Source organism: Cavia porcellus, unplaced genomic scaffold (assembly GCF_034190915.1).
Source record: "Cavia porcellus strain 051 isolate PalLab524CR breed Dunkin Hartley unplaced genomic scaffold, mCavPor4.1 scaffold_10, whole genome shotgun sequence".
NCBI lineage: Eukaryota > Metazoa > Chordata > Mammalia > Rodentia > Caviidae > Cavia > Cavia porcellus.
In genome coordinates, this window is record NW_026947493.1 from 33,114,359 (window position 1) to 33,133,261 (window position 18,903).

Genomic DNA, 18,903 nt, shown 5'->3' on the forward strand with positions numbered 1-18,903 from the left:
TTGGCTGCCAGGAAGCTCAGAGGAAAGCTGAGTCAATCATCTTGGTCTCTGATTATTAGCTTCCCTCTCGGTTTTTAGTCTCATGGGTTCAGTTTTTGTTTCATTCCCCTTATTCTATCTCTTTGTAACTCACAGATTATTCCCTTTCTTTTTTTAGAAGCAGGTGAAGCTCAGCCATCTCTTGATATCCACAGTAGACTAGTTGCAGGACTCCTGTGGATGCCAACACTCAAGTCCTTTATACAGAATGGTGCATATGTCATACGCCCAACTGTGGATTTTTTTTTTTTTTTTAAGGCACTAGGGACAAAACCCAGAGCCTCGCACTGAGCTACATACCAAAGTCTTTCCTTTTTATTTTGAGACAGGATCATGCTAAGTTGTCTAGGCTGGCCTTAAAACCTGCTATCCTTCTTCTGGGCAGCTGGGATTACAGCCATTTGCCACCACATCTGGCTCTTCTGTATATTTTAAATCATCTCTAGATTATTTATAATTCTTAATATAATGTAAATAGCATGCACTTGTAGAGAGGATCATGAGTTTGAGACCAGTCTGGGCTACACAGAGGAGACTGTCTCAAAAAGAAAAAAAAAATCCATTCATGTTTGAATTCAATTTCTTTGACAATTTTCCTTCTGTGATTGACTGAATCTACAAATGTGAACCTAAAGATACAAAGGACCAACTATAATAATAAAAAAGTTTTTTTGGTGGTACTGATGATCTATCACCATTTGTTTGTTTGTTTGTTGTATCACCCTTTATATTTTTGAGACAGGGTCAGTCTGGGCTCAAACTTGAAATCCTCTTGAAATCCCAGCCTCCCAGAGTGCTGGGATAACAGACGTGCACTACTGCTGTGTGGCCACACATTAGTCTGGCTAATACATTTTTGAAGTGTGTCTTGCCTGTAGGAAGTGGGTAGAATCTTTGGGATGGCCAACCATGGGACATGAGCAGGAGCAGGGACCCAGAACACCCCACTGGATGAAAGGTTTCTGGGAATCGGACCCGGCTCCTTCCTGAGCCTGGGATGTGGCCACTGTCTCTTGTCTTCAGCGCCACCTTTACCTGGCAGGGAGTAGACAGGCCCATTCCTGGCAAATTCCATTGCAAAGCACCCCAAAAGTTAATGTGAAAATCTGGGGGTTCTCCTATAAAGGACAAGCCACTCCACTTCACTGTTTTTGAATCAAAACTACTTTTCAGAGACCCCTGAGCAGCCAGGACTCTGCTCCCTAAGAACGATCACCAGCTCTGGACCCCGCCAGCAGGAGACGAACATTCTACATGAGTGGCTTAGCTTTACTTTCCCAGCTTGCAAAACAGAGGGGCAGGGCTGAGAGTCTCCAGGCCTGACTGGCTACAGGCCCTCGAGGGCTCACGGTGAGAGAGTCTAACGTTCCACGGGCTGTGTTCAAGATGGATTCGGAGGCCTTGTGATTTGATGTGAAGCCAGAGTCACCTCCTTCTTTGGCTCACACCATTTTTATTTGTAACAAGTGGGAATCCCCTTTTCCATTGTGATTCAGGCCCCACAGGGGATCCCTGCAGCCACCTGCACACAACAGGGCAGCAGGGGGAGGGCATGGACTCCTTTTATCTGAACTACAGCTCCACCTTCCAGCAGGAAATCTCTGTCCCTTCTTGGTGATCCAACTTGAGCTCTCTGGGATAGACAGAAGGATAAACAGATGGTCAGCAAGTCTCAGGTGTGGAGGAAAGAGGGGGATAGGTGGGAACAGGAACACATAAAGTGGGGAGTAACTGGTCTCCATAGTACAGATCAAGAATGCCTGATTATCCATCCTAGGGTCTGGGGTTCTAAGAGTTCGGGACAAGGACAATGAGAGTTTTCTAGTGATCCTGGGGCTGTGTTTTCTGTGGGGCTGAGCTAATCGTCCTTTGGAAGGTCACGGAGAGCTTTCAGACATGTGTCTGTTACCCATCTTTCTTTCACCTGGTTCTAACTGCTGAGCAAGGACAGAAGGAGTGGGGTTCTGCACGACCTGGCTCCAGCTCCCTGTCCCCATCCTGCCCTGGCCATGCTCAGTGGCTGTAGGTGCCAAGTCACCTGGTGGCAGAGTACTCCTTCCCTTGAACCTTCAGCTTGCGTCTGGTGTCATCTGTAGCTGCTGGTGGCTCCCAGAGCACATCTTGGTAAAACTGACCTGAGACACAAAGGGTGGATCAGTGAAGGTTAAAGACAGGGGAGCCTGGGAGACACACAGAGGGGCAGATACTGCCTGCTCTTCAGCAGAGCTGGTCTCTGAGGATGCAAGGCCATGGGCTGAGTACCGAGGGTCCCTCTGACGTGGCTGGAGAAGCGGTCAGTGTCACGCAGAAAGAGCAGGAGCCCCTTTGCAGGACTATTCTGAGACGACAGGCCAATGGTTACTTTGTCTGGGCCACTGAGCAGCAGGAGTCCTGTCTGGTTCATGGTCATCTTCAGGCTGTGGAAAAACCCAGTGGTCTGAGCAAGAAGGCAGAGACACCTGGATGGCAGCACGGGGCATGACAGTGCCTTGGGTGTAGAGTCCCTGTGTCTTCAGGGTTTCTGTTTCCTGTTGCTGATAAAAAAGAGCCAACCCTGGCTTCATGATATCCAATTTCCTTAGCATTATTTATAAAACAAAACAAAACAGTGGTTTCTTTAACCACTGGTTTTCTTAAATTTGATTTTTCTTACGAGTTAGTTTTATATGATTTAGGGCATTTCTCTGATACAGCTCTCTATCCTTTCCTCTTGTATAGCTGGTGCCACTTGCAGGTGATTAGGGTTTGACTGTGCCTTGTGTGTGCTCGGTGTCTTTTGAGTCCACTCCCTCCTTTTTACTTACCTCCTTGGAAATTGCTACCTTTTGGAATGTTAGGCTGCTTTAAACCTGCAGACTATGATTCTGCTGTTATTCTGACAATATGAATGCAATGCTGAGGCTTTAAATGGGCTCGCCTATAGTTTAGCCTGCTTTCTTTTGCTTGGTTGCTTGCCCGCTGGCCTTATTCCCCTTTCCTTCCTTCCTCTCTCCCTCCTTTTCTTTTTTATTCTGTAGTCCTGGGAACTAAACCCAGGGCTTTTACACTGAGTTACATCCCCAGTCCTTTTAAATTTTTATTTACTTATTTTTTATTTTGAGACCAGATCTTACTAAATCACTAAGTTGCTCAAACTAATCTTGAACATATGAACTTCCTGCCTCAACCTCCAGAGTGCTGGGATTATGCATATCCATTGGTCTATTTTTTCTTTTTCTTTTTTTTTCCTTCCTTTTTTCCCAGTACTGGGAATTGAACCCAGGACCTTTGCACTGAGCTACATCTCTAATCCTTTTTACTACTTCTTCTTTTTTTTAAACATGAGACAGGGTCTCACTAAATTGCTAAGTTGCCCAGGCTGGACTTGAATTAGAGGTATATACCACCATCAACTTCATATTTCTTTATGAGGATCTTCCACAGCTCATGAAAACAAATGGATTTTCCATTATTACAATGAATAGAAATGTTTCATTTTCTGGTATGTATTTCTAAGGTACAGAAATACTACTGATGTTTGTGCAACTATTAGATAACAGGAGATTATAAAGTCTTTTATGAAGTTGGGGAGGTTTTCAGATAAACTCCTTGGGCCGGCTGGATGTGGTCATTTGTCAAGTGGAGACGAGGCCCAGCCTCGTGGTTCATGAGGTAGCAGTGAACAAAGCCCTCCACCCTGGGAAAAGATGAGCCATGCACAGGCTGGAGGCACAATGAGTGTGGTCGACAGAAGGCCAGGGTCTCTGGCCTCTTATAACTTCCAGAGCTAGAGGACTGGCCCTGGAAAGTCTATGGAAAGGCAGCCGTGCCTCTTGGAAGTCACCTACCACCATTACCCACCAGCTTCCCAGAATGACCCTCAACAGGTCTCAAACATCACCAGAGTCTCAAGGGTTGTGCTAAAGGTAATACTCCCGGGGCCAGAGCTTGCCAGTTCTCATGACTGCCATCAAGACCTCCTGTGCCCCACAGCTGTGTAGGAGGCACAATGTATCATCTGATGGCAAATGCTCCCTGAGAGCCTCTTCCTTTGGGTCCTCTGACCCCTCTGACTCAGGGTTAGGTATCAGTGGAGAAAGTGGAGCTCAGAGGAGCTAAGTGGTCAGCAGAGGCTCACACAAGATTAGCTGCAGAACTAGCTCCAAATGACAGTTTCATGTATGGGACACTAACATCAGTGAGTTGTCAGAAGAACCAGGTCTCCAGGATAACTTAGTGGTGCTTCCAGAGTCAAAGGGCTTTGGTGCAGAGCCCCTGAGTCTCTGCTTCATCCCTAGGTCTGTGTTCTTGTCTGCTGGTCAGTGTCATCACTAGCCAGCGTGGCAAAGAGCTCATCTGCTTTTATACCCCAGCTCGGGACATACCCAGGCAATACTGAGAACAGTGTCTCCTTCCAGTTGTATGCAGAGTTTCTTCGGTTCCGGGTCACCACTATGCGTTCAGGGGATACATGAACCTGCAGCTCGGGGTTCTTAAAGGTCACCTTGATCCACCAGAACCCCGCCTTCTCTGCCTTGTACTCGCCAGTCACCTCAAGCCCTGAAAAAAACAAACCAGGTCAAAGCCAGGGCAATGCACTGCCCTGAGCAGGGAGTTCTCTTCCTAGAAGTGTTCTTCACCAATTAGTGTCCTTGGAGAGCCCCCTACTTCCTCAGCAACACTCCACACTGTGGCCCGGCTCCATATTCCCCCCACTTCTTCCTTGGCTTTGCATGACTTTGGAAGGACCCCTGGTTCCTTGATGAAGGCCATTGACAGTGGGACTTCTGAGGAGGGATGTCTTGTCTCAAGTCTATAACCTTCATCAAGCCCCTGCAGTGTGGCTGGGCCAGAGTTAGCTGCCTCGTCAAAGGTAAGATGGGAAATCCCTGAAGGCAGGGAGCACATAGCCACTTGGGCCTGAGTGCTGTCATAGGAGACCATGTGATGATCCTGGGAGGACCAAGGGATGGATGTCCTTTAGCTCTTCTGGCTCTGTTTGTGTACTCCCACGTGCTGTGTGTCCCCACGTCTGCTTTGCCACCTCAGCTTGACCAATGAGGCCCCTCCAGGGTTATGGGGTGGGGTCAGGCCAGCATACCACTGGCCCCCATGGAGAGATAGGGTTCTGTGCTCTGCAAATTCTGTTTTCTCTATCTGAAAGAGCATTAACTTCTTCTCTACTTGTCTGGCCCAGCCACTCTTGGGTGACCTAGAGTGCAACTTGATCCTCAGGGAGCTCTGGCCCCTCGGCACAGACCACAGTGAACCCAGTCACCCAGATCTGCACAGGATGTCTGGTGAAGGCCTATGGATGGATGGCTGTTGTGGGAATCTATGCTGGGGTGCAGGGCATGTGTACATACTGTGTGTGTCTCTGTGGGCAAATGGTAAGGGGGTATGAGCAGTAATGGGCTCTCTCTGGGTGACTGGCTGGGTGTGTAACCTCTCACCTTGGCCAGGGTCCAAAAGCAGGTCCATGGGACCCTGCGTGTGTCTGATGTCCACACAAAGTCGGTCCACACTGGGCTCCGGCAGCAGCAGGATGACAGTGGGAGGCTGGACAGAAGCTGGGACAGCCACACACAGTTCCTAGAGCAGATGAAGAAATCTAGGGGGCAAGGATGGGGAGGGGAATTGGGAAGGCTGGAAACTTACCTGGAGTTGGAGCTACTATAGTTGCTTCTAAAATAAGAAAAAGAAAGAAGTCTAGGTTCAGGAAGCCCTTTCCTGGAGAGTTGGAGCACCAAGGGTAAGCAATGTACAGGTGTGGCTGGGCTCCCTCTCCACACACCCACACGGCAGGTTCACAGAGACCCGAAGGGCCCCAATTGGAAGGAGACACTGCTCCAGAGGCTCTGGCCTCGGTGTACCTTTGTTTTTTACTTTGGGACAATGCAACACACCTTGAATGAGATCTGGGAGAATCATTGGCCTTGAAGCGGATGCAACTGCAGGAACATTCAGAAACAGAAAGGGAGGTAGCATCAGGACTCAGAACAATCTGCACAACCTGTGGGCATCCCTGCCCTGTGTCCACCAAGCTCTGGCACATTTGTGTCCCGGAAGAAGGGCCAGCAGGGGAGATGTGGAGGAGATAGGTCCAAGTCTGCTCTGCAGCTGCGTCTGCGTTCTGTTCCAGACTTCAGGAACAGAAAGTGCGAGGGCTTCCTGCTGGCCCTGGGTGTGGGGGAACCCTTCTCTCTAGAAGGCTCTAGCACGAATGGTGAATCACACCCAGAGGAACTGTCTTGTCTTGGGAGGGAAGTCTGATGTCCCTGAGCCGGGGGAAGGGGGTGGAGGTGAAGGTGCCTCAGGAGGGCAGTGACGTTCAAAGAGCCCAACCACGAGCCCTGTGGTCAGCCATTGCCCTCTTTGGTCCCAGGGTTCTCCCCGACCAATTAGTGTGAGGGAAGCTGCAGTCCAGGTTTGGAGTCTGACCACCTTAGGGAAGGCAGAAAGCCATCACTCACACTCAGGAAGATAAAATGATGAGGAAGGGGTAAGGGGTGGCTGGTTGAGAGGTGTGCGGTCAAGGGCGGTGCCTCAGAAAAGGCTGACTCCCCTCCTCTCCCTTCTGCTCTTTCTCTCCTTCTAGAAAGGATCCAGCCCATGCTCACTGAACATCATCTTCCTGTTTTTGGCTGTGCTCTCTCTCACCCCCCTCTACAGAGCAGGTTCAGTGGCCATTGCAGAGAAACTGTGGCCCTCTGGGGGTCAGAAAGTAGCTTACTGAGGTCTATGCCTGTCATCCTGTTCCAGTTCTGAAGCAGTAAGGAGCCAGAAACAGGTGGATGGGGATCATGAAGAGGAGGCACAGCTATTTCAGGTAGAACATCAAGAGGTCTAGCGTGTTTGAATCTCCCAGCAGCACCAAGAGCTCCAGCTCCAAAACTTGTAGGGAAGTTAGAAGTACCTAGTTTGCAAAAATGAGTACTTGTGATCTTTTCTCAGGCAGTGTCATGGGTCCCCAGAAACAGGGTTCAGGGACCCCATGCCAAGAATGGATGTGGGCTCTCCCTTCCAATATTTAGCTATTCTGTGTAGCTCCACCCCCCATCTCAGCCTGGGAGGATCTCAGACTGGACTCCTCCCCACACAGCTGAAGATCTCATCTCCCCACTGGTCACCCCTCCAACTACCTAGCCCAGTGTGTAACTGCTTCCATCATTAGCCAGGCTCTGAGCCTATGGCTGGGGTTATGATTCTGTCCTCCCCCACCTCTACTCCCTCCTCATTTGTCACCTGGGTTTCTGGGCCGTCCTCTTGCCATATGCAATCTTGAAACATGACCTGAATGAAAGTCATTGAGATTTGGGTTTACTCTTAGGACTTATCTTTCTTGGGCCCTAGCATCCCTAGTGCCCAGGACACGGCCTGGGGGGCAGCCAGTATTTAAATGAACAGGTGATTAAATTCACCAGTGTGCTTGGTCAGATAACACCACCTCCTGCCCCCAAGATGGGGCCAGCCTTTGATCGTATTGGGTTCTTACCTCCTCTGGGGACATTCGTGTGTCTATTATCTGTATAAAGTACACAAACACAACACAGGGAGAGAGGGAGAGGAGAAAGAGGGCACTGTCAGGGTAGTTTTGATCAAGATGAAGTGCTTATGTTCCAACTTGCTTCCCAACTCCAGAAATACAGAGACAGAGACTGAGCCTGTCCTCAATTTCCCCATCAGAGTCCTCCCAGACTCTTGGGAGTATGTGGACGGCAGGCAGGGTCTTGGTTGGGGTGCAGGGGAGGCGGGAAGAAGGGCTGCCTAGGAGGTGGAGAGCCTAGCTTCACACTTACCGTCCTCCACAGGCTTGTTAGCCACTTGAGACTGCTCCTGGCCTTCAGGTTTGGTGACCACCATAGATGTGAGGGGAGTGACAAAGTTGTAGTTGAGAGATAAGTTCAGAGCTCGGGACTTGAGGGCCTTAGATTCGGCATCTGATGCTGAAACACTGTTGAGGTTGAGGATGTCAGAGCCCAGGAGGTCCTTGGAACCTGGACCACTTTTGGTCCCCCCTGGGCCCCTCCTTGGAAATCCCCATGGGAGAATGTGGAGCTCAGACATGATACACCTCTCTGCAGCTGTGTCTGCCCTGAGGAAAAAGCTGAGGAGTGCTGACATTGTGCGCAGCCTGCCCCAGTGGTCTGCAAGGTCAGGGCCACTCACGAATTCTCCAGCAGCTGTTGGATGGTCAGGTATGCCCAGAGCCTCTCCATGAAGTTGTGGAAGATGTACTTAGGACTCTGGAACAACTTCTCCTGCTCAGCAGTGCTGGACTCTGTCTCGAAGGTGACGTTCTGCATATCCTAGAAAGAGGACCCAAGCAGTGCTGGAGCAGATCTAGGGCACTGACCATGAGGGTTGCATTTTTCCTCTGGAATAGGGAAGGAATTTAGGGGTGCAAAGAGCTCAAGTTGCAAAGCCTCCAACCTGACAGGAAGGGGAGATAAAAGGTTGCCATGTGTCCCAGGTGCAGGTTGGCAGTACAAAGCCAAGAGCTGACCCTCTGGGGGAAAGGGCAATGAGGCCTGGAACATACCGAGGGCTACATTAGAAACAGCAGCAAGAAGGATTTGTAAATGCAGTGTGAAGCAGAAAGGGTCCCCAGATATAACCCACACTTACTCCAAAGAGGAGGAAAAATGACAAGAAGGGGAAGGCCTCAGTGACAGAGAATAGAACTCACTTGTCCTCAGCCCCAGATCTGGGGGTCCACTCATCCTAATGAGCTGTCCCATGCCCAAGCCAACCCTCTGCTATGGCTGGCCACTGTGGGATGATGACAGGGCAGCACATGGCCAAGCTCTGTGGAGACTGACTACTTTCTTCCCAAGGTAGGGGCCTTGACAGCAGTTAGAAACAGAGGGCTGCGGGACCCCAGGCTTCTTTCAGCAGAGCCACTCACAGCAGACAAGAGCCCCTTACCAGGCAGATCGTCTCCTGCCCACCCTGCTGGCATCAGCCTCTTCTCGCTCTTGGCCAGGGCCTGACCTCCCGGTGCTTTGGCAAATCCTGGCCATGTCCGTGGATTTTGCCCTATCCACACGCACAGCAATTTATTTGACCCTCACTCTTTTTCAGTACCGGGGTTTAAATCAAGGGCTTCCGCAATGAGCTACACCTCTGGTCATTTCTTTAGTTTGACAAAGGGCCTCACTCAGATCCCCTGGTTGCCTAGGTTGGGTGCAAACTTGTGATCCTCCTGCCACTGCCTGAGGTCTTTTCTTAACTGAACTTTAAATAGATTAACACTTTTACTTGGCTTTATCTCAGGCAATAATTTTGTTATTGTTGTTGTCTTAAGATAGGGTCTTGCTATTTAGTTCAGGCTGGCCTTGAAATCACTATGTATCCCAGGCAGGCCTTGAATTCATGGTGATTCTTCTGTCTCAGCCTCCTAAGTGCTGGGATTGCAGGCTTCTGCTACCATGCCTGGCTTGAGTTCTGTACTTGGGGACTCCTGAGCTCCAGGGTGATGTCAGATGCTAACATGCATGGAGTGTTTATTCTTCTGGGCTAGACATGGGTTATACAGTAAACTTCAGAAAGTGGGCATGGGACTTACTCTCATTTTTACACACAGAGAAACTGAGTGACTTCCTCATTTCTCACCTCTGGGAAGCAGCAAAGTTGGGTCTGAAATCAGACAGAACGGCTACACTGTCTGCAGCAAAGGGCCCAATAACGGGCTATTTTTGAGCTAAGGTCCCCCTCTCCCACCTACACTACTACTTTGCTCTCCAGACATGCTGCCCTCCTGCCATATACGCCTGGCACATCCCTCCATACCATCTGAGCTCTGCCCACCTCCTACTCATCCCTCAGTCTCAGACTACTCCAGGATACCCTCCCTGAGTCTCCCAGGCTGGCACTCCTGGCACTGCTTTGTGAGTCCCTGGGTTTGTTCTGTCAGGTGCCTTCTAGTCTGTAGCTCTATGTGTATAATCTGTGTGTGTAATCACCAGAGGGCAGGGAGGAATTGGCTATGCTCACTCCTGCATCCCCAAGGCGTAAAGAAGGATGTGACATGGAGCAGGGGCTCTGTTTCTCTTTGCAAAATGATAGGGACGTCCTGGGAGAAGGAATTCCAGGCTGAGCCTCTTGTGGCACAGGCAGAGAAGGCTGAGCAAGCAGACTTGGTGAGCTGGGCCCAGCCACAGTGCTGCTTTGGGCAAGTTGCCTGCCCTGCCTGGTGAGCGCGGTTGCTCATCTGTGAAATGGGCAGTCAGCTGCCACTTCAGAGGGCTGTGAGAAGACAGGAAGGAGCCTGTGGTCACTTCACGCTCACAGGAATGGTGAGGTGGCAGCAGCAAAGACTGAATGCTGAGTGCTTTCATGCATCAGGCACAGCACAGATGTTACTATGAGAAGCACCAGGGCGTCTCACAGAGCCTGGTGTCATCCACAAGTTGGGTGACAGAGGGGATACGTGAGGCTTACTCGAGACTTTGAGACTCACTCAAGGCCGATTAGCTAGAGCTTGGTAAGGCAAGGATATGCTCAGTCCCTCTGGCTGCAGAGGCGAAGCTCCTCCCTGCTCTTCCCTCCCAGCCGACTTGGCCAACCTACCATCTGTCCACTGACTTTGGCTGAGAACACATCAGAGCGCTGGTCCCGGAGCTTTCCAGCTACTACCATCTCTGAGCCCTTGAAGAGGAGTCGGAAATTGTCTTGTGTGACCTCTTCCACAGCGTTGCTTGGGTACTGGAAGGCCACGTTTGTCAGCAGTGGATTGGCCACCTCCTGGTAGAAGTCCTGCAGGGTGCATGTAGGGGGTGTCACAAAGGCAGGCTGGGTCTGCCTGGCCCTATGCAGTCCAGTGGGGGACACTGGCACCTGAAGTTGCAAGGCAGAGTCTGAGTCTTCATAGATGCGTCGAGCTAGCCCACCATTGTCCAGTGCCAGCTTCTCCAGGAAGGCATAGCTGACATCAAAGCCAAAGCCGAGGCAGAAGAGGCTGTACTGGTTGCCTATGGCTTCCTGCACGTTCTTCTGGATCTTTTTGGGATTGGTCTCCCCTGGACCAGTGGATTTAGGAAGAGATCAAAAAAAGAGCTCAATGGATATTTCTGGATATTTCAGAGCCAGAAGAGTCTAAGTGATATTCCCTTTGCCCAAGCCCCCCAGCAAGCCTGGGTGCAGCTGCTTCCCCTGTGCAGTGTGACATGGAGTGGCTGGGCAGTGCCCTCACCCACAGTGGGGTCGCCATCAGTGAGCAGGATGATGAGGGAGACGCTCCCGGCAGACAGCAGCTCAGCTCGGTTGCTGCTTTCCAGCAGCTGCACAGCCATCAGCATCGCATCATTGATGTTGGTTCCTAAAGGGCACACACTTAGAGTGGCTCCCAGCCCAGCTCCTTGGAAGCCTTCAGCCTGCTGGGGTGTGAGCCACTCACCTCCAGAGGCATAGATGGTGGCAGCATAGCTCTTGGCCATGCTCACATTCTCCTCTGATGCTGGCACCAATGCTGGCTTCCACTGGGTTGCTTCCTCACTGAAGACAATGATGTTGAACAGATCCCTGGGGTTGAGGTCACTTAGGATCTTGATGAGGGCTTCCCGGGTCTGATCAAGAAAGAAACAAGAGGAGATAAGGTGGGTGACTCAGAGGGATCATGGTCCTTAGGTTGGACATGGAACATGGAGCATGCTCTGGGGACAGAGGCTGCCCCATGCCTAGGCCAACCTCGACTCCTGGAAGCCTCCCACCCAGGAAGACAGAGCAGGGAGGGGCCCCCCACTGGACCAGAGCTGATGGTGGAGAAGACTGGGAGTTTTCAGGGCATACCTGCTGTATCTTCCTGCCGCTCATTGAACCACTCTTGTCAATGACAAAGACCACATTCTTGGGCATTGTGGGCAGACCTTCTGGGGCGAAGTAGTGCACAAAGTAGCCATTCTCAATCTGAGGCCAGAGTAAGACCACACCCACAGGATCAGAACTGCAGCCCTACCCTAACCTTGTTCAGGCTTCTTACGGTAAATCCTTGGGTTTTTATGTTCATCTATTCTATGCCCACTTCTCTGTCCCAACCTCTCAGTTCCCCAAATTCATGCCATCTCTCAAGGCTCAGTCCCTCTCTTGCTACTATAATTGAGCATAAAACTGAGGTATGTCTTCTGGCAGCAAAGGTAAAGAGGGACCCCACAGAAGAGCTCTTCAAAGAGACAAACCTTTTCTGCCTCCAGCAAGTTTTAGGGACAATACAAATAAACTGCCTATTTTCTTTCTGTGTCAATATGTAGTGCACACTGTAAGTAGGGTTCATGATTTTTCTCTCCTAGAATACTCAAGCTCAGGTCTTTGTGAGTGGACAGATTTCTAGGTTCCCTTGCTTTTGGCTGGACCCACCCACCTGAATGGAGCTCCCAGAGGCGGTCCGGTTCACATCATAGCGGACAATGAAGTTGCCATCCAGGACTGTATCTTGCTGACCTGCAGTCTTTTGCTGCTGGGAGAGTGTGGGCTTGAACTGGATGTGAGCCTGGAGGAATAAACCAGGTTGAAGCCAAGGAAGAACAGCGAGGCCAAACTAACATCTTCCATCTCCATTTGCATAATAGGAAGTCAGAATTCCGGGATGCATCTTCAAGTCAGTATTCCAGGGACTTTCTCTCAGAATGAGCTGCTGCTAGACTGCTTCCATGTAAGGACTAGGTGTTATAGGAAGTCCAATTTCTGGAGCCATGCATGGAGGCTGGGCCCGGGACATACGTGATTCTATTTCCTCCACTCCACCAGTCTACTCTTCACATCTCTCCCCAACAAGTCACAGGGTCCCCACAAGGAAACAGAACGCCGTTCTTCTCTAGGCTTTGCCCTCCGTGTTTGCCCAGACAGAGATCTCCAAAGCTCCTCCAGCTCAGAGAGTCTGCCCAACTGCCCCACACTCTGGGATCCAGCTCACAGGAATAGACTAAAGACAGGTCCCTGGGAGCTCCACCTGCTGGTCATGGCAGGCCCACCTTGTTCTTATTCTGCGTGGTGGTGAGGGCACTGGCTAGCTCGTTGGTCATGAAAGTGCTCTCTGTCTCCAGGAAGCTGATGCCCTGAGGCTCAAAGATGTGAATGTCCATCTGGAAGGAAAGATCCGGTCGTCAGGCCAGTTAGGAGCCTGGGTTGGGCCTCAGAGGGTGGGGCACTAAAGAGAAGCAGTGCTGGGTACCTGCAGGTGCTTGACCAGCTGCTGGGGCCGTACTTTGAGTAGCAGCTCATATACCCCCAGATGCCGCCTGAGTAGCTCCTCATACACCAGCTCAAAAGTAATCTTGGCAGCAGGAGCCACACTGACCGACACTTGGAACTCCTCCATCTTTCTCCCAGTGGCCCTGGGGAAGAAGTGTATCGGGTCTGCCCTGTTAGGGGCCAACGAAGGGGCAGTTTCCCTCTCCCTCCTGAGGAACCTCCAAGGGCTCACTTGATGAGGCCAGCACTCTCCCCTCTGCGCACAGCTGTGCTGTACTGCTCCTGGGCCATAGCCTTCTCCTTGATATTCCCCGGATAGGTCACACCGTCGATGATCCTGGGGGCACAGAGGTGGGAGCTGCCGAGAGGCTGGTGGGAGGGATCTCTCCAGTAATCGGTGTGTCTCCTGACACAGTGACTCTATTTTGCCTGTGCCACTGATGTTATTGTGTATCTACTGTGTCCAAGATCCCAGGCCTGGGTGAGGCTCTTACCCATCCTGTAGTGTGTGTAGTGTTAGCAATAGGCATTCCACAGAATGGTCAGGGAAGGAAAGGGCTGGGCTAAATTCAGCCTCCTTTCTCCTGGTTACATTCTAATTCGCCCTTCCAGACTCACAGACTGTTCTGGAGGAACAGTCACCAGCAAGAACTTTTCTCACTTGGCACTATGCGGCCCAGCTTGAGCAGGAGGGAGACACAGAGCAGAAGCCTTGGACCTCTTCTTTGCAGTTGCCTCCATCTGCCGGCTCACGGACTCTGCAAGGAGCTTAGCCTCTCTGGAAGTAGTTTAGCCAACTGCTGGATGGGATTCCTGGGAGTGTGAACCTTCTCTTCATCAGCCATCTTTGGGGTTGGAAAATCAGTGTGTGTGTGGGGGGCAATTTCTCTGGAAGGGAAAGGGCTGCTCCTTTACATGTCAGTAAACACCTACTCACAAGCTCCATGGGGGGCTGGTGTGAAAGGGGAGTGCAGAGGGTGAGAGGGCAAGCAGCTGCACACAGCTGCCATCCCACCTCCCACTCCCTGGTTATACTCTAATCCTGGGCCGGAATGGTGCTGGGAGGGGCAGCCCAGCTCTCTTGATGGGGGCAGTTCTCAGTATCTTCAGATGTGCTGCTGGGGTGTGTGGTTGGACTAGGGAGTGGGAAACTCTGTATCATGCTTCCCTATCTCACACAGCAGTGAGATCTGGGGCCAGAGAGACGTGGTGCCAGTCTTGGGCTCTCAGTTGGTAAGGTGGTTTGGCTTCTGGTCAGAGAATGGCACAGCCTGAAAAGCTCTTGCTGCAAGCTGGGCAGTACTGGGCCAGGCTATGAAAAAAGTAAAACTGCCATAGAGGGGGGATCTAGAACATGCCTTCTCTCTCTTTTTCATCTAGTACCTTCCCTAACTCTGGGAGCAGCCTCTCTCCTGTCCTCAATGACAACCTCCTCAGGAGGCCAGGGACAGACAAAGTGTTCTGCTGAGCTTTGTAAACATTGCAAAACTGGGTGGGGAAGGGCAGCTCAGAGTCCATAGAAAGCCCAGGCTTGGCAGAGCAGACAAGCTCTCTGCAGTCACAAAGATGATCTCTCCTCACAGCTACTCTTCTTGTAGGACAGTTCAAAGGCTAGGAAATTCTCCTCATTCTGAGCTGGAATCTGCTTTGATCACTCCTTTCCACCTGGGTCTGGCCTCAGGCCACTACAAGCGTGCACTCTTCAAAGGCAAAGACAAATGTGCTGCGGTCCCCTGCCTGCCATCTGGGCAGCACTTACAGATGAAGGCTGGGGGCAGGAGGGCCAGATCACCTCTGAAAATAGGGAGCTCCCTACTGAAGCCTCTTCCTCTGAAGCCTGTAGATGAAATATGCTTTTTGCTTCTAGAAGAGGGGCTTAGGGCCCAGAGGAGATGGAGGCGCAGTGCTGGGTTGTGGGTGGGGAGGAAAGGAGGTAGGCACCTACATGGAGAAGTTGGTGATGAAGGCTTTCTTGGGTAGCTCCATCTGGAAGGTGGCCTCCTGCACAGCATCAGCTTTGTTGACCACCCGGCTGGTGATGACCGTATGGGCAAATCGGGAGGAGACCTTGGAGTCCACAGTGAGGCTATAGATGTCGATGCCATTCTGGACCAGTGAAGGGGAAGGGAGTCAGTGTTCCAGTGCCACACTAGCTGGGCAATACTCTTCGAGGGGGCAGGGGAATGAAAATGATCAAAATACGTGCATGTGTGAATGTGCCAAAATGAAGCCCATTAATCTGTACAACTAGTATGTACTACAGGAAAAAAATGTGAATAAAAAAAGAGCCTAACCCAGACCAATCCATGCCCCCAATCTGAGTTGCTGAGCAGACCTCAGGGTGAATCCAGGGTAGATTTCAATCTGAACACCCATCTGAAATAAGAGGCAGGGTATATTCATTCTCTACCCTACAGCATCAAGGAGCAGGGGCCACATTTGTCTTGTTCTTTGGGGACCTATAGTGCCCCATGGGAACAGCAAGCACCTAGGGGGTTTGCTGAAACCCAGAGTTTAGGAGGAGATTGTGCTTCTCCTTTGTGTAGAGATGAGGACCCTGGTGCAACCAGGAGCTGCATGTCTAGCTGAGCTTTGCTCAGCAAAAGGACAGTAAGGAAGTCCTTTTATTTTGGTGACTCCATGAAAACGGGGCAAAACAGCTCCTGCCAATCTCTAACCAGAAGTGGGAGCATGGAGGTAGAAAAGGGTCCAACATGTGAGTGCTGGGAATCTTTTTTGTCCCTATGTTCCCAGCAGTGGACCCTCCATTCAACCCACCTCTCTTCAGGATCCCCCACAACACATGACCTTTGTCCCAACACCTGAGGTGCCCCAAGACAGAACACATGGGCACACATGCAGAGCCTTACACACTTTTTACCCACCTGTGGGCACCATGCTTCTGTACACATCAAGCACGTTCTTCTGGACATGTACACATGGTTCAGCAGAGGTGCGAGCTAGTTTGTTTACACACTAAAGGGCTTGCCTTGTGCCAGGCACTCTTTATTTTTCTGGTGCTGAAGACTGAATCCAGGGGTAGTTCCATCACTCAGCTACCCAGGCTTTTGGTTTTGTTATTGTTGTTGTTGCTGTTTTTAATTTTGAGACAGAGTGTCTCTAAGTTGCCCAGGCTGGTGTTGAACTTGCAATTATAGGCATGTGTCCAGCTCTAATGGGTATTTTATAAGTAGTATGAGGCAGATTTTCCCAACAATCCTGTGTACTGATTGTGTGATTACTCTGTTTTATAGATGAGGGAACTGAAAGCATGGGAGTAGAAGGGCTAGCTCATAAAGCTATATTGCTGGCCACCTGCTCTGCAGCCAACCTCAGGGGGCAGCTGGCTAAGCTGTATTTTCTTATCTGCAAAATGGAAATAACAGGGTAGTCCTTCTAATACAGAATCAACTGTGAGGCCCTCAGGTAGTGCCTGATGGTGGGCCAACACTGTTTCTTTTCGTACACGCACGGGGTCGCACACACTCCTACTTAAATGCTTGCACACTCAGAGGCTCTCCCCACTTTCCACACACATGCTCTCATTGCCCAGCTCACACTGCATCCATTTGGGCACACACGCACAGGCACCATGGGTATCCGATACCTTCTGAGCAGTGACAGTCTGGAGGACCGGTAACAGCAGTGCGGACAAGATCAGGATGCTGCTGCAGGTGTGGACATGGTCTGGCATCTTCATTCTGGCTCCAGAGTCTGGCCAGGCTGCCTCTAAATCTGAGAATAAACGAGAAGCAAATTAATAAACTGTATGCTGCTCCACCCCTGTGGGGGCAGGTTCTGGGAAATGGGGATCTGTAAGCCAAAAGCTCAGGGGCCTCAGATAAGCAGGCCATGATCAATGTCCAGTGGACTTTGGTTGGGGCAAGGGAAAGGCAGATTCAGGCTGGATTTAGGTATTGGAGCCCCTTTTGAAAGGTCTGGAAGTTTACCAGGCACCATGACCCCCATCCCCCACCAGTTTTCTGAGCCCCAGCTCTATGGAGCTTGGTAGGATGATGGGGGAAAACAGAGTAGCAGTGATAACTAGTGCTAGAGAGCTATCCCTCTACGTAGCTTCTTGAGGGAAGGGGGGACTTGATAGCACTGTGGGACTGGGCAGTTGGGCCCAGGAATTGAGAAGCCCATGGAGGTATCTAAGGGGGAATCAGACAGAATGGAAAGGTGTGGATCAGGACCTCTTCTCTTCCAGGTGCAAGACTGCTGTTTATGCCCCATTGATCTAGTTCAACTCCAGCAGGGCCCCCAAGCAGGTCTGCAACTCGACAGTATACAGAGTCACAGAGATGTATGTCTGGTGGCCTACGCAGGTTGCTAGTTCACTGGCAGGATAGCAAGGCACAGAAGCCAGATGCAGAGAGCTCCTGCTGTGGTGGGTGTGCTCAGGTGGCCTGACTGGGCAGGATGCCACTGTCAGGGTGGTCTGATGCAGCCACAGCAGGCCTGCTGAGGTGCTGCCCAAAGGCCTGTGTGGTAGTGTTTGCCTTTGATAAAGGTGAAGTGCTGCTTTTATGACAAATAGTAGTAAGCTGAACAAATATTAGGCTTCTGGATGCAGCTGACACTCATTCCCTGGTGGCTCTGGGATGACCAGTTCCGGTCTGTGGACACACATGGATCAAGATTAGTCATGAACGTGTGGCCAAGTGCAAAGTCCTAGGTTAGGGAGGTCAGCTCGGTGACACACAGCCTCAGGGGTCCAAGTGCTTGGGTGCCTACTCAGGGCCTTGGGGTAGTGTCCCCACTATCAGTCATGCCTTCTTCAGAGCTGGCTTTTCAGACTTTGGAGTCTACAGCTGTGAATAAAGCTTTCCCTTTCCTCAGCATGGCTGTGACTAGAAGCCTTACCTCTGTGCCTGTCCAGACTGCTTACACTTTTGGCTCTGGGGTATGAGTGGGGCCATAGGGAAACATATCCCTTTTGCATCTGGGGGAAGAGCTTCTCCAGGGTCCCAGAGTGCAAACCCAGGTTCTGTCCCCACAGATGGTCTGTTCTCATGGGGCACAGAGCATAGGCTTAGCCTGGAGTAAGAGCTATGTAAGATGCCAGGCTAGCTGGGAATGTGGGAAAGGGCCTAAGCTGCCAGGTCCACTGGCCCAGGGGACAGAAGGGGTTTCCCAGCAGGTTTTGGCCTTGTGCCAGGCACTGCAAGCCCAAGGCCTGCCAGTTCAGCCTCAGCCTGCCGATGGTCAGGCCATTATAGCTGGATGGTCTCAAGTTTCCCAATTTGACAGTCCCATTCACATGGCTCAGGGGTCTGAAGAGGGAAGGATCACACACTGCTGCAAACTTGGTATCCTTTGCCCTGGGAGCATGGGCGGGGGCTGGAAAGTGGAGGTGAGGCTCAATCTGCTGCTTGCAAAAGGAGACAGTAGGGAAGGAAACTCACTGCTACTGGCCACAGAGCAACCCTGACTGGCCTTGTCTTTGAGAGGTGTGCAGCTGCCAAGGAGGCAGCGAGAACGAAGGTGCAGGGGCAGGGGCAGGGGGCTGTTGTGAGGGCTGAGGTCCCATGAAGTACCTCAGTGACTTCTGTGGCAGGCAGGGGGAGGGGTACTTCAGGCCTCCATTGACTTTATTCTGAGCAGTACAGGCTCCAGCTTCACTCTTCTGTTATATACAAGGGGAAACTGAGGCTTGGATAAGAAGAGGCTGAAGTCAGAGTCAGTACAGGATCT

At 51.1% G+C, this 18,903-nt stretch overlaps 1 protein-coding gene across 3 annotated transcripts; it reads right to left on the reverse strand.

Annotated features, from left to right (window-relative positions):
- Positions 1-1,440: 1,440 nt before the first annotated feature.
- Positions 1,441-18,765, reverse strand: Itih4 (inter-alpha-trypsin inhibitor heavy chain 4). Of its 3 annotated transcripts, none has more exons than XM_013143914.2 (24): positions 18,747-18,765; positions 16,814-16,941; positions 15,152-15,312; positions 13,439-13,543; positions 13,187-13,349; positions 12,987-13,097; positions 12,377-12,505; positions 11,809-11,925; positions 11,417-11,585; positions 11,213-11,338; positions 10,858-11,039; positions 10,591-10,776; positions 8,188-8,327; positions 7,818-7,972; positions 7,514-7,543; positions 7,264-7,311; positions 6,752-6,838; positions 5,925-5,969; positions 5,677-5,703; positions 5,472-5,588; positions 4,404-4,578; positions 2,302-2,456; positions 2,078-2,174; positions 1,441-1,672 (listed from the first exon to the last, which is right to left on the reverse strand). In XM_013143914.2, exons 2-24 carry the CDS (start codon positions 16,904-16,906, stop codon positions 1,612-1,614), a joined length of 2,679 nt encoding a protein of 892 aa, XP_012999368.1. In that variant the 5' UTR covers positions 16,907-16,941; positions 18,747-18,765; the 3' UTR covers positions 1,441-1,611. The 3 variants fall into 3 exon arrangements, with proteins under 3 accessions (XP_012999368.1, XP_003480146.2, XP_012999369.1); XM_003480098.4 differs by having other exon boundaries at positions 6,752-6,934; XM_013143915.2 differs by lacking the exon at positions 6,752-6,838.
- Positions 18,766-18,903: the final 138 nt, after the last annotated feature.

Bases quoted from the DNA above. Each gene is read 5' to 3' on its own strand.
- Itih4 (XM_003480098.4), bottom strand. From the start codon at position 16,906: ATGAAGATGCCAGACCATGTCCACACCTGCAGCAGCATCCTGATCTTG. The intron at 15,313-16,813 runs GTATCGGATACC...TCACTGGTCCAG, and splicing joins AGACTGTCACTGCTCAGAAG to AATGGCATCGACATCTATAG. The intron at 13,098-13,186 runs GTACCCAGCACT...CTTTCCTTCCAG, and splicing joins AGCTGGTCAAGCACCTGCAG to ATGGACATTCACATCTTTGA.